Raw genomic sequence first — 16,077 nt, 5'->3', positions numbered from 1 at the left:
TATCCTACATTTCCTCAGAAAAACTGTAGATTCTCCATTATTAGCATTAAATAAGTTCTCAACATGTAAATACATATACAAAATTAAAAGACAGATAGCACTCTTGTCCAAATATCCATATTCACTGCAAGAAGTCTCAGACAACACTTTCTACTATATAAAAAGTTTTTTATAACTTCATATATATATGAATAAGATCAGTCATTCAGTAAGAACTTAGTGAGCAGCAACTATTTGATGGGAACTATGTTAGGCAGAAGAGAGTTATGAACACAACAGCCCCTAGTTTCTGCTTTTCATATATGGAGTATACTCTATCCCCACGCAAAGTAAATGTTAAATAAGGCACTTAGATTTCTAATGCAGTTCATGAAAATCTGTTTAACTGAAAATCTACTAAATTAATAGTACCTATGATGTAGCCGTCATAATACTACCTCATAATTATCGAGTGAGTATATTTCCCTAAGTGTTTTCATGTATGTTCCCAACAGATTCAAATAACAATGGAGCCTACAAAAGGTGTATCCTTGTTTTATAGATAAGGTAAAGAGACTTAACAGATATAAATTGAGATGGGAAATACTAACGTTTACTTCAAAAAAGAAAACACAATAAGGAAGTGTTTTTTATTCTCAGACCGCATGTTCAAGGTCACATAGTAAATGCTAGGTCCAGAATATATGAAGGATTATAAATATAGGGATTAGGATGCGTACATCTTTATGTAATGCCAACCATTTTTCAAAAAGGGTTCCACGAATGCATACTTCTGTCAGTTGTAAATGAGAATTCATATTGTTCCACAGCCTTACAGACAACTGCAATTGTTATACTTTCAAATTTTTGTTGATCTAGTGGGTGGGTATGAAATAAGCAATTCGTTGTGGGTATGAATTAGCAATTCTCCCCCAGAGAGTTAAGAATGACCTTATTAAATACTTTGAAAAAATCCTATTGTGATATAGATTCAAAATGCACTGAACCCCCCCCCAAAAAAAAAAAATCAATGTAAAGTGACACCGGAATATTGAATTTCCTATCATACACATAGCCGATTTATAAGAAATAATCTTGGTGTTTTATGATATTTTCCTACATAAGGATATTCCACATCTCATGTTAGACGTATTTTCTGTTGTTTTAAGTAGTATTTTTGGAATTGCATCTTGCTAACCCATTCGTCACTGATATGTCAAATTGCAGTCAATATATATCCAGTAACTTAATAATTTAAATAATTTATATGTTAAAGGGGGAAAATGTATAGAAAATTATATCAGCTACAAAGAATTTGTTTCTTCCTTTACTTTTTTTTAGCCTCATCCACTGGCTAAATTTTAAGTACAATGTTGAAATGAAGTGTAGATAGTACATACCTTTTGCTTGTTCTGGATTCTAACTTCACAAGGTTGAGAAAAGATCTCTACTATGCCTATTTTGCTAAGAGTTTTTAAATATGAATGGATATTAAGATTTTTTTAATGTTGTATGAGTAGGATAATGACATAGTTTTTCTTCTTTAATTTGTTAAAGTGTTAAGTGAAAAATCGTAGATTTTCTAACATCAAACCCATTCCTGCATTCCTGGAACAACCTTAATGTGGTTACAATGCTTATCTACTAGATTCTTCCATTTGCTAATAATTTTAGAATTTCTGCATCTAGGTTCAGGAGCAAGAATGTCATGTATTTTTTCCTTCCTTCAATGTCCTTGTCTGCTTTTGATACACAAGCCTCATTTAGGAAATGTTTCTTTTTCTGCTTTATCAATTCTACAGCAGAACTGATGACAAAATGTCATCAACTACTGGCTCCATCCATGACTTCAGAGAGGTCACAAAACATGGGAGGAGGTGGAGAGACTGATGGCAATTATAAGATGGGCAGCACACATCCCAAGTTCAGAGATGATACAAAAGTATTTAACAATAACAGTGACCAACAGAGTCATAAAACACTATCAGTTAAAGATTCAACTCAATTTCAGAGATGACAGAATGTATGTATCAGAGGAAGAATGCTTTTCAGAATTAATAATATACAGTTTTTTCCCCTAAATGTTTGGCAGAACTTATTTGTAAACCTGTCTGGGTTTCATATTTTCTCTGTACAAGTAATCTATATCACTAATTAGGTTAGTAATTACATCCGAGTGACATACTACTCACACAATCACTGGAATTCCTAATTACTCAGTTTGGGGAAGTGGCATTTTTCTAGAAATCTGTTCATTTTCAAATATATTGGCTTAAAGTTGTTTATATAATATTTTCTTTTAAACATCTGTTTGTGTCTTTGTGTCTCCATTTTCATTCCCGGTTATTTTTTCCCCCCCTAAGTTCGCCAAACTTACAAGCCATTTCGAACAATCAATGCTGTCTTTCTTGGTCTCACTGCTTCTATTTTAACTAACTTATTCTCTGTATTCTTTCCTTATGTCTACTTTGGATTTATTCTATTTTTCCTTTTCTCACTAAGTTAAAGGATTAATTATGTTTAAGCCTTCTTTCTTGTCAAACACCAGCACTAAGACTTACTATTTTTAGATCTTCTGCTTGGAACTTGTGGGCTTCCTTATTATTGTCAATGAATTCTGAAATGTTCTCAGCATTCTCCCTTTCAATATTGCCCTCAGCCATTAAATTATATTCTATAACTGATAATTCCAATTGTTACAGACTTATACATATAGATGGGTCTATATATGGGGATTTGCTCTGGACTCTAACTTCACAAGGGTCGTTTATGAGATTCTCTCTGATAGCAGCTTGTTACTTACTGTATAACTGATTTTTTCACATCCTCGCCAGCATTTAGTGTTGTCATTTTTGCCATTTTAATACATGCATAATAGTATCTTATTGTTGCTTTAATTGGGGTTTACTGATTTTTAATTTTGAACTCCCATGTAATTTTTTCAGGTTTAAAACACTCTTCTCTAAAAGAGAATTTAGATTCTTCCAGGCACCTGTGTATACTAATAACCCAACATTGCTTCAAAGTTAAGTGGGAAGTGTTTACGACACAGAGAGTATGGATTCTGATCTAAACCCACATAACTAGGTGCTTGTGCTTAGGCTTTCCCCAGGAAGATTCCCCTCTCCCCTCATTTCATCCCCAATCACAACCAAGACAGGCAAATACACCACAGTCTCGCTTCCCAGTTGGTGAGGTGCGCTGCCTTCAGGACTTCTCAGTCTATGAGGAGAGGCCCCCAAACAATTCCCATCCTTAATGGGCTACCCTCTTTTACTCTTTCCTCTTGTTAAAACCCAAGCCAGGCATCCTCAAACTTTTAAAACAGGGGGCCAGTTCACTGTCCCTCAGACCATTGGAGGGCCGGACTATAGTTTAAAAAAAAACAAACTATGGACAAATTCCTATGCACACTGCACATATCTTATTTTGAAGTAAAAAAACAAAATGGGAATAAATACAATCACACCACCTCATGTGGCCCACAGGCCACAGTTTGAGGACCCCTGCGACGATGAGGAAGGAGTTAGCAGGATAAATGTGAGCGCCAGAGCTCATCTTCTCTCCAAATTCTACTTTCTCAATAACTCTGCCCCCCATTAAATCCTCTATTTTAATGACAGTTCAGCTTCAGTTTAAATTTCCTAAAACATTTAATTGAGTATTTTGATGTTCTTACTTAGGAAGATTTTCTCTAAATACTTACTTTGTCATGTTATGTTTTAATGTTCTCTTACAATGTTTCTCTACTTATTTTCCTAAATTTCCCAATTACAAATTAAACTCAGGAAAACAGGAGCTGAGATATCTATCATCTTTGGTTTGTTCTTGCTTTCTAGTACAGAACTATGTACAAACAAGATAAATAAAAGCCAGTTTGACAAAGGAGACCCTTGGAAAATTCCGTACTCCCCAGGAGATGTCTACCTCTCACAAACATTCTTCTTTAACCTGGAGATAAATTTCCTAAAATGTCACTGTTCTATTCTTAAATAGAATTTATCTGTTTCAAGTTGTATCAATCAAAGAAAATGCAAACAAAAATTTCTATGAAGCTACTGTTTTTCTCTCAGAAATTATATAAATATTACTTGCTAGATTATACTGATATTATTAATATGTATGTAAAACAAAGTACTAAGGCCTGCTTCTCCATGCCTCAAATAAGAAAAAGAAAATAATAGTAGTCAACTTTATAGATAAAATTTTTACCATTCTTGCTAAGGAGGAAATTTCAATCTTTCCAGTTTTCAAAACAAAGAAAGTAAATCCCAATGGAGCTGAGAAACTAGCACAGGTAATGTTTGATAATCCTTTAACACTACCTTAAGTAAAAAATATATACACATAGAATATTTCGGGGAAAAAATGCCCTTTAGTATTCTTAAGTTTCATCTTTCTGCTTTGTTAAAAAAGCAATTAAAAAGGCCTGGCAAGAATAACATTTCCTTCATCTTTGTAAATATACTTAAAACAAGGCTAAATTATTCATTTTTACTTTTTAATAAATGCTTTGGAAGTATTTCAGTTTCCCATGTAGAAGCATAGGAACAATTGAATATAGATACCATAACATTTCATAACAGATTCTAAAAATATGTTATTAATTTTCTGAATTTACCAAATATTTTATCCTTTTACTATTTTTCAAAGTTCTATGAACCAACTACTAGAATCCAAGGATTTCAAAACAGAAAAAAAAGTCTTAAGAAATAACTTGAAATCTAGATTTACTTTACCTAACAATTGCAATCAGTATAACCTGGCTTATTGTACCCTCAAGGAATCCCCAACAATAAAAAAAAAAAAAAAGAAATAACTTGAAATCTAAACAACAGAAATCTAATGCATTAAGGATTCAAAAACTCAGAAAATTAGCATAAGCTCTAATTTTTACTCTTTCTAAAGAAAACAACCTATAGTTGGAAACAGAAACACAGCATTTTGGGAGGTGGGAATAAATACAAGTCCTCTTTCAGGCAAAGCAATTTTCATGAAATACTAATTTATATTCAAAAACAAATACAAACCTAACATTTGTTATATGTGTATGTTTACAATTCATCCTAAAAATGTCTTACCAAGAAAGGAAGAATTACTTCGATTCATGGAGGAAAGTGACTTTAGATCCCCTTTCATCTGTGAGCCACTTAAAGGAAGGTCTTCTGTGCTGGTGAACTGAGATGACGCCAGTAATGTCCAGCACTATCACCCTGGGGAATCTGGCGCATCTTCCTACTAGTAAATTGTGTATCAGAGAAAATCCCCCTTTACTTTGACATTTTCTACTGAGTTACGAATATAGATCCATCATGTCATTTTTAGTGATGCCAGAGCACTTAAAGTGAAGGTGCTTGGCAGGTCTAAGAGAAGTTGCCAGACTATGAACAGACATTTAATTCAAGCCTATCTCAACCAAGCAATAAGTAGGTACAACTTTTAAACGTTTCAAAATTTTAAGCTTTTTTTTTTTTTTCATAGAGACAGAGTCTCACTGTACCGCCCTCGGTAGAGTGCCGTGGCGTCACACGGCTCACAGCAACCTCTAACTCTTGGGCTTACGCAATTCTCTTGCCTCAGCCTCCCGAGCAGCTGGGACTACAGGCACCCGCTACAGCGCCCGGCTATCAAAATTTTAAGCTTTTAATAACAAATTTAAAGGGGATTCATTCAAGTGTTGGCAAAGCAACACTGCACATTCTCACAAAGCACTACAACTGAAAGAGGGTTTAAAAAAATTTAACATATAAAAGCTTTTCTACAATCAAGAACGAAAGGGGAGCTATAAGCTATAATATCTCATGAACCTTGGATAACAACCTCCATTGCCATCCAGAGGGAATAGAGTATCTACCCATGAGATAAGCTAGGGCTAGTCTCTTGGGTCCTTTAATATTGTCCTTATTTTAAAGTAGAGGAAGAAAAGAAAAAAACAAGCCTAATTAATCTACATACCTGTCTTCCTTGACAAACAAATGATATATGTTAAGCTCAAACAAGCCAGCATAAAACAAATCCATCCTATTTAAGACACTATAATTGTGGGTAAGTTAAAACTACTTTGAAGTAAATTGATATAAGCCTTTGGATAAGGAAAAAAATCTAACAAATATACAAGTTTGGGAAGAATGTGACTCACCACCATCAGCTAAATATATAAGAAATAAAAAATCATCTTAATGTGTATGGGTTTAGTGAGGAGGGTCAGTTCCTCCAGCTGTTTAAAAAACAAACAAATTTGAAATGATAGAAGGAAACCATACTGCAAAAAAACCTAAGAATTGTTTTGAAGGGATGATGACCTACATTAAGTTGGTATGAATCAATACGCATGAAGGAGAATCAGCTAGAAAACAAGGATGGATGAAAATCTTAAATCAATGGTAGCAATAAGCCACTTACTATACATGTAATTTAAGCATCTGATGCTCTTTACAAAACTGCTTATTGGAGAGATCATGCATACATGTTATAATAACAACATAAAGCAGCACATTACAAAATCCCAAAAACAATAACATGAGAATTTTAAAAATTCAGATAACAGCATCACCTAAGAAAAGTTTTATTAAAGAGAAGACATCTAAACTTTATCTTTAAGAAGGAAAAGTATATAAAAAAAAATTTTTTTTTTTTTTTTGAAGAATGAAAAGTACAGACAAGGACAATCCATGGTTGAAGACAAGGGTAAATACAAGAACTGTTGCTGGGGAAAGAGTAAAGAAAGCCACCTAGCCAGGTCCACGACAATGAGAAACACAAGATGAAATGTTAAGAGTAAAATCAGATAAACTAAGAATTTAGCCTTGACTACCAGAGATTACAGAGGCTGTGATTTATGCTTTTAATTACTGTTTGCCACTTACTGGTCCAAATGTTGGAGAGCTTTATAAACTCACATGCTACTGAGCCTCCCCCAGAGATTCTGAGAGGGTGGAGTGGAATCTGTATCTAAGCAATGCACTCAGGTGATTCTCAGACACAGCCAGACGTGCTCTAGGCAACAGAAAGCCATTGCCTTTTTGAGAATGGGAGTGACATAAATGCAGGCATTAAACAAGTTTGAATATAAAAAATGGTATTTTCATTTAAAGTTTATTTTATTTCCCTCAGAGATTTTTTTCATAGGATCCGTGTGTTCTCTGGCCATACACAGCTATAAGAACTCTAGCCCCATCATGATCTCACTGAAATACAGAACAATTTTTTGTCTGGTGTCTTTTTAATAAAGATGAACCTGATATACGGGAGAGCAAGGTCCTAATGGCAGTCAGAAGGCTATGTACTACTATGTGGGTATGAAGTGATAAAGACCTGATCAAAGACGGTGATAGTCAGAATGGAAATGAAGAGAAAATTCAGAGCTTGACACAATAAACTTTCTAAATGAAAGCACAGAAAATGTACTTGGTTACATGCGGGTGGGCACAGATTTCTTTTTTTTCCCCCACTTTATCACCCTCCTCAGTAGAATGTGTGGTGTCACAGCTCAAGGCAACCTCCAACTCCTAGGCTTAGGTGATTCTCTTGCCTCAGCCTCCCAGGTAGCTGGGACCACAGCGCCTGCCACAAGGCCTGGCTATTTTTTTGTTGTCGTTTGGCTGGGACCAGGTTTGAACTCGCCACCCTCAGAATATGGGACTGGCGCCCTACCCACTGAACCACAGGTGCCACCCTAAATATTATCTTTAATATCATTATAATACTAATAACTAAAACATAATGAAATACAAAAATGTATGAATTCTTCATGACATTTAAAAAACTTATAAGACAAAAAGGGTTGTCAACACTAGGAATAGACTTTACATCATCTCTATAATCTAAAAAATGGTACTTAGCAGGAAACAATTACCCATTTAGCCTAACTTTCCTGTAGGAACTGTGCTTCAACATTTACCAATTAACCCTAAGATGAAGATCTCTTCTCTACAGAAATATTTCATTATCAAATGTAAAAAAAATGATAGAATTTAGAAAATCGTCATTTTTCAACTCCTAACACTACAACTGATTCAGTTAATGATCATCAAAGCTTATGAACATCTTTTGGTAAAAAGTTGATGGAGAACAGGATTATTTGCAGGGTGCCAAATACTTCATCTCCATTTTTACTCACAGGTCATAAGGGAAGAAAAGATGCAGTTTTCAAAGAAGACAGTCAGGCTGCTGCCACCTGAACCCACCGATCAGTCTCATAATGCTAACGGTGGGACAAGAAGATACCAAGTGCCCACGACTGCATTAATGTACACAGCTATGATTTAATAATAAATATATATATATATTTAAAAAAAAAGAAGATACCAAGTGAATTCTCATGTGATGCGACACGAAGCACAGATAGTCCCCAAGTTACAAATATCCGACTGACATACTACTCCCACTTATACACAGGGGCTATCATAAGTCATAGGTAAATGTGCTTGTTACAACATACGAACTTAAGAACAAGCCTGCAGAAGCTATCGCATTCATAACCTGGGCACTGCCTGTACTACACACTCCTTTCAAAGCATTTTTGCCAAAAATGTTCAACCTAGAAGTCATCAAAGCCTTTGCATTTAAATTCCAGTTTACCAAAAATACAGAAGATAGAGAAATAAATTGAACAATACTGCAATGAAGCAATCAAATACAAAAAGTCAAACATTCTATAAGCCACAGGCCCAGTTTCTTAAAATAGTCAAAGGTACAAGAGAAAATAAAAATTAAAAAAGGACACGCTTAAGGGTAAAAGATGGAATGACATAACCAAATATGATGCATGAACCTTATTTAGTTTCAACAATCCTGAAAAAAACTTGGGGACAACTGGGGAAATCCTAATATGAACCAGGTATTAGGGTAAGCAATTCTCATTAATTAGACAGATGTTAAAAAGGACTTAAGATTTATGTGACAAAATGTCCTGGGGCCAGGCACAGTGGCTCAAGCCTGTGGTTCCAACACTTTGGGAGGCTAGGGCAAGAGAACTACTTGAGGCCAGGAGTTTGCCTGAGCAACATAGTGAGACCCTGTCTCCCCCAAAAGTAAATGTCTCCTCATCCATGGGATGTACCACGGCGAGGCATGTACCATCCCCCAGCTACTCAGGAGGATGACTCAGGGGGATCAGTTGAGCCCAGGAGTTTGAGGTTGCTGTGACCTAAGATGATGCCACTGCACTCTAGCCTATGAGACGCTGCCTCAAAATAAATAATTTCATTACTTTTTTTATTTTTTATTTTTTGAGACAGAGTCTCACTTTGTCACCCTCAGTAGAGTGCCAGGGCGTCACAACTCACAGTAACCTCCAACTCTTGGGCTTAAGCAATTCTCTTGCCTCAGCCTCCCGAGTAGCTGGGACTACAGGCGCCTGCCACAACACCCGGCTATTTTGTTGATGTTGCAGTTGGGCCAGGGTGGGGTTTGAAACCGCCACCCTCGGTATATGGGGCTGGTGCCCTACCCACTGAGCCACCGACACCACCCTAAAATCATTAATTTTTAAAAGGAAAATGTGATTACGTTTTAGAGATACATTAAGTATATGGGGGTATAATATCATGAGTACTATAACTCAATCTAAATATTTCACCTCCAAATAAATGAAACAAATGTAACAAGATGTTAAAAACTTCTTAAATCTGGTGGCGCCTGTGGCTCAAGGAGTAGGGCGCCGGTCCCATATGCCAGAGGTGGCGGGTTCAAACCCAGCCCTGGCCAATAACCAAAAAAAACAAAAAAAAAAACTTCTTAAATCTACACAGTGGGTATATTTGTAGTCACTGTACTCTTCTCTCAACTTCCCTGTTTGCCTGAAAATGTTTATGACAGACCTAGCAGTTCCAACTATTAGTAACTAACTGTCTTGTTGGTTCATTAAGTCTAAAGAACTCAGATTTAATATTCTAGGCTCACAGACACATGAGTCAGATGAACCACATCAATTACAGTCAAAATTCTGGTGCACAGAATGGGAAAAACCACAGCAGGTCCATCTTTCCAGAATTTATCTTAAGCTTATCATACTTTCCAAAGTATGTATCATAAATCCATTTTGGGGTTTTTGGGGTCTTCATAAAAGCATTTTGGCAACAAAAATGCTAATGTCCAAAAATATGTTTAAAAACTAAGCAATAAATGTTAAAATTTTAACATCTATTGCTTAGTTTTTAAACATATTTTTAAACACTATTTTAAAATATTGTTATATAAAACGTTTACAGTTCCCACAATGCTATACAAAAGTGTTTCCATCTAAGATATGACCAGAAAAATATTTTCCATTGATACAGAGCAGAAAATGGTCATGTAATTTACTATTTACCAGTTAGTATTCATTTTTTAAAAAGTTACTAAAGCCTTCTTTCAAAGAATAAGTCATAGTTACAAGACCAAAACCTGACACACAATGATCATTAGGACTCTAAGTTTAATTCTAAAAAATACCCAATAAACCTAAATGCATACTAGCTTCCAAACACCAAATTTAAGTTCTCGGTTTTACAAGCCAAAGTCCTTCCACTGCAGTATCAGTAATACTCACAGGAGAATTCAGAACATTTGATTAGACAAACTTCAGCTGCATGGCAGAGTCCGCTGAACAAAGTGATCAATTATGAATTAGAAAGTGCAATTCACGAACTTCTGGGAGTCCGCAAGACCCCTGCAGAGGGTCTGCAAGGTCAAAACCAATCTCCTAATCCTCTTCCATAATGCTGTCATTTCCACTAACAGTGCAAAAGCAATGCTAAGTGAAAAGGCCTGTACCTTAGCAAAAATCAAGGCAGAAGCACCAACTGTAGCAACTGGCATTCAATTCTTCATGGTCATGAACTCACAGTAAAAAAATATCAGTTCACTAACAAAAGTCCTTGATAAAGCAGTAAAAATTATTAATCTTAAACTTTCAGTACACATGGTTAAAATAGTCTGTGCAACAAGAAAAAAGTCTGCATGAAGCACTTCTCTGTATTGTTTTTTTAGATGTGTGAACACTTGAGACCAGCCTGAGTAACTTGAAAGATTTGCATAATTAAGTGAAAAAATATTTTCTAAGTGACTAATGACGATGGTACCAAATCATGCATGAGGAAAGACCCATTCAAAATTCACAACAGACTAATCTGAATTTTAATTTAACAGAGTATGAAAAGTGTACTGGCATAGTTTCAGACTCCATATTGCAACTAACATTTAAGAAACAGTTGCACTATTTGTCAAGTTTTGATATATTATCAAAGAATACCTATTATGTACAAAAGCTAATAATATAATCCTCCTTTTCTAACTACATATATGTATGAAGCCAGATTTTATTTATATGTTGTCTGTCGATTTAGTTTATGAACTCACCCTAGAAAAAGTGCTACACACCTTACTGCTGAATATCACTACAGTGACCTTCTTTTTTTTTTTTTTTTTTTTCCTGCAGTTTTTGGCGGGGGCTGGGTTTGAACCCTCCACCTTTGGTATATGGGACCAGTGCCCTTCCTTTATTCCCCTTAGGAAGCCATGCACCAATGCCAGCACCTACTTCACCCCTCAAAGCAACTTTGTAACTCCTTTTCTGTAATGACTATCAAAGCCATTATTGTATGGCACACAAAAACACACAACAATATGAACATCAATCAGCAAGATACCACCATATGTTGACATAAATACAGTTGTGAGACCCTGATATATCAAGGTTTGAAACCTTACTGAGTTGTTAGCACAGTGCTGCCAAAATAAGTACACAGTGCACAGTTAGTGAACTTAACAGGTAGACCTCTTACCACAGCTCTGATAGTCATTAAAGAAAAAAAGAGTTGCTTTGAAGGGTGGAGTAGGCACTGGCATCAGTGCATAGCTTCTCAAGGGAAGTACTCTGAAGGTGACTGTAGTGATATTCAGCAATGAGATATGCAGCACTTTTTCTAGGATCAGTTTGCAAACTTAATTGTCAGACCTCATACACTTTAATGAAAGCATCACATCACAAGAGACTGAAGAAGCAAATATAAAAATTCAGGTTGTCTTTTATAAAGCCAGACATTAAAGAGATTTGCAAAAACTATAACACCATAGTTTTCAATCAAGAATGATTTTGTCCCTCAAGGGACATCTGACAACATCTAAAGTCATTTCCGGTCACCATAACTGGGGAAGGTGCTCTATGGGTAGAAAGTACCTCTATAGGTAAAAGCCAGGGATGCTGCTAAGCATCCTATAAATGCACAGGACAGTCCCCCACAACAAAGAATTACCCAGGCCAAAACGTCAATGTTAAGAAATCCTGAAATAAGATGACACCAACCACCTCAATCAATGTTTCAGGGGGAGAGAAACATAGTAATTCTTATTTTATTTTATTTTATTTTGTTTTTAGAGACAGAGTCTCACTGTACCACCCTCTGGTGGAGTGCCATGACATCACACAGCTCACAGCAACCTCTAACTCTTGGGCTTACACAATTCTCCTGCCTCAGCCTCTGGAGCAGCTGGGACTACAGGCGCCCGCCACAACGCCCGGCTATTTTTTGGTTGCAGTTTGGCCGGGGCTGGGTTTGAACCCGCCACCCTTGGCATATGGGGCCGGCGCCCTACTCACTGAGCCACAGGCACTGCCATAATTCTTAATATTATAACATTTTGTATCAACATGTAATGGGTTTGTTCTTATTTTAAGTGAATAAAATTTTTTTAATTTCTTTATTTTAATAAACAATACAGTACATAGCAATAGACATAACTCACACAAACAGAAGCTCTTTAGGTCTTTAATAATTTTTTTTTTTTTTTTTTGTAGAGACAGAGTTTCACTTTATGGACCTTGGTAGAGTGCCGTGGCATCATACAGCTCACAATTTTTAACAGTGTAGGAACCAAGAGACAAAAAAGCATGACAGAATCACTAAATTAGAAGAATGGTATAACTAGGAAAGTATGTTGGGGAGTAGAAGAAACTAAAGGTCTTTTAAGAAAAATATAATCAGTTCAAGAATATCAGGGATGAACCAAATAAAACATACCAAAACCTTAAAAACCAAATAGTTACAAAGAAAACAATTATGATAAACACAAAATGTCATTACCCCTTTGTTCTTTAAAAAAAATCCAAACATGAAAACCATAACTTCTCACCCTGGCTATGAGGACTTGCTGGACTAAGAGATGGCTGATGTAAATCTTTGGTTGGTGTTGGATAAGCTTCTCTCCCTTGGCGCTGACTCATCTTTTCTGGGGTTAGATGTTGAGCTTCCTCACTGTTTGCTATAACATCTCAAAGAAAGAAGAGAAAGTAATTAATACTAAAGTCATAGATTTATATAATGTAATAATTAATAACACAGAATAGAATTGACTGAAATGGCCTGAGTGGTTGTTCATTTCACCAACTGCATACTTCAATAAATTCACATAATCATTTTGTTTTTATGTTGGTTCTTATCAATCCAAGAAGAATTGACAGGTATATGTGAATCAAACATACAAAGTATAGACATAAAAATGAAAATACATATCCAGTGATAATGAAAGGCACCTGGAGACTCAGCATGCTCCTTTCACTTTGCTTTATCTCCTTATAGTACCCTCAGACCCATGAGCAAAACACAAAGTTATTTCACAGAAGAAATACGAATGATTAATAAACATACGAAAAGTTACTCACAGCCTCATTAGTAATCAGAAAAATACAAATTATTAGAATATATAGTTAATATTTACACTCACTAGGATTTCTACTCTAATTTCTAATTTTCATGAAAAGTCAGTATGATATCTGTTTCAGAGATGGGGAACCTAGGGGTTCAGAGATTGCTTTCCCTAAGACTAAGTAGTAAATAACAGAGAAAGATTCTAACTCAGGACTGTTTGGTTCCAAAGTCTGTGTCTTAAAAGTTTGTTGCCCCACATATCAATTTACACAGTGCTTTGAGGCTACTTCTCACCCATCTGCCCAAGCTACCAATCCAGGAAAGCAATGCCCAGTTTCAGAGAGGATAAAAAAAGGAAAACACTCCATGAAAGAGGAGGGCAAATAAATGAGTGCACTGTCCCCCAGGATCCCCACACTCTTTCACTGTGTGTTTGCTTTCAGACTACAAAACTTTTATTTTAAAAATCAATGATTTAGTCTTCACTCTAGGTTTAATTTTTCAACTTAGCCAGAATTTCATATTCACATTATCACATCTTTTAAATCCAAACTACTTTAATGTTTTCCAATGTGTTAACTTGCAAAATTATATTTTAGCTCTTTATATTTCAAAGTAAAAATACAAAAAAACATTTTCACTTCTCATCCAAGATATAAAAACTAATTTTACCACCGAGTAAAAAAAAAAAAAAATATCCACAGACCAATGACTCCTAAATTTATATATTCAGCTATAATATCTCCTCTTAAACTCACATCCAACTACCTGCCTCATAATCATCTCCACTATTCACGGGCATCTCAAATTCACCTAGAACACAATCCTTGATTCTGCCTCTCCTCCATCTCGGTGCCATCACTCCCTCTACTGTCTAAGGCCAAAAACCTTAGATGAGGCCTTTGATTTTTCTCTCTTACATCCCACACACAATGCATTCGAGAAACCTTTGACTTTACCTTCAGTTTTATCTGGACGCCCACTGCTTCTCCACACTTCCACAACTACCACCTTGATCAAAGCCACCATTGTTTTTCCACTGGGCCACAGCAGCAGATTTCTACCAGCTTATCATCTTGCTTCCTGCTGTGTAAAGTTCATTTTCCACACAGAAAGCCCAAGTAATCTTTTAAAATCAGAAACATTGACAATGGCTTTCCATTATGCTTACAATAAAACCCACGACCTAAAGATTCAGCATATTCTGGCACCTGCTTATCTTTCCAACCTCACTCCCCACCATCCTCCTGTAGCTCGTTCAGCTCCTGCCATGATGCCCTTCTTGGAAGTCCTCAGAAGATGCCGTCTTGCCCCCACTCCTGGCCTTTGTCTCTTGCTCCTTCAGATGCCCCCACCCCAGATCTTCACATTACTGGCTCCTCTCATTTGTTGCCTGTGCTCACATGTCATCTCTTCAGAAAAGCCCTTTGCTTTCTTCATGGTACTCTTTGAGAAGTAAGTTTTTAACAGAGGCACAATTTATCAATTTTTTAGGATTTGTGCCTACCACTTCCCCTTATACTCTATGACCTTGCCCTACATAATTTTCATTGTAGCTCTTCTCATTATCTGAAGTGATGTCATTTTGTTTACTGTCTGCCTTCCTCCACTAGATAATACATTTCATGAAAGGAAGTTATTTATGCCTTATTTTCTCATAAATTCGCAGGTCCTGGTATGCTTCCTTGCTGTTTCCTGGCATCCTAAAGATGTTTGATAAAAATTTTGTTTAGTGTATCAATCAGCCAACTTCATACTTTCATGAAACTTCATAAATATATTGCAAAATACTTGGTAGCTTCTTTGGTTATTGAATCCAAGATTTATTTGAATCCTAAAAATAATTATTGAAATTTAAAATGTATGATGTTGATGCAGAGACAGATAAATGGCCTACGGAGCATAAAAGACAGCTCTCAGAGGCAAACACACACACTTATGGAGCGGAGATACATGTCAGAGACAGGAAAAAGACTACTCGACTAATAACATGAAGACACCTGACTACCCCTAGAACAAAAATAGACCAATCCCTACTTCACACTACACTTAAAGAAGAGTTCTACAAATATTAAAGACATAATGTAAAAAGCAGAACTTGAAATAGAGTATAAGAAAATATATTCATAAGCTTGAAATAGAGTATAAGAAAATATATTCATAAGCTTGAGATAGGGAATGATTCCTTTAAAAAGACACAACAAAGGCCAGGTGCGGTGGCTCATGCCTGTCATCCTAGCACTCTGGGAGGCTGAGGCAGGTGGATTGCTTGAGCTCAGGAGTTCAAGGCCAATATGAGCAAGAGTGAGACTTGGTCTCCACTAAAAACGAACAAAACTAGTTGGGCATGGTGTTATGTACCCGTAGTCCCAGCTACTCAGGAGGCTGAGGCAAGAGGCCTGCTTGAGTCCAGAGTTTGAGGAGTCTGAGGTTGCTATGAGCTCGATGACGAATTGGCACTCCACCCAGT

General features: G+C 36.2%; 1 protein-coding gene across 4 annotated transcripts in view; it reads right to left on the bottom strand.

Moving 5' to 3' along the window:
- OSBPL8 (oxysterol binding protein like 8) overlaps nt 1-16,077 on the bottom strand; it is a 174,840-nt gene that overhangs the window by 71,222 nt on the left and 87,541 nt on the right. For all 4 annotated transcript variants that reach the window (XM_053584321.1, XM_053584322.1, XM_053584324.1 and 1 more), the window contains one exon: nt 13,093-13,230. In XM_053584321.1, coding sequence (XP_053440296.1) covers nt 13,093-13,230 — 138 coding nt within the window. The remainder of the gene's footprint in view (nt 1-13,092; nt 13,231-16,077) is intronic.

This window comes from Nycticebus coucang, chromosome 3 (genome assembly GCF_027406575.1).
Source record: "Nycticebus coucang isolate mNycCou1 chromosome 3, mNycCou1.pri, whole genome shotgun sequence".
In the NCBI taxonomy this organism is placed as follows: Eukaryota; Metazoa; Chordata; class Mammalia; order Primates; family Lorisidae; genus Nycticebus; species Nycticebus coucang.
The sequence above is the reverse complement of the archived record's forward strand: the minus strand, read 5'-3'. Positions and strand labels throughout refer to the sequence as shown.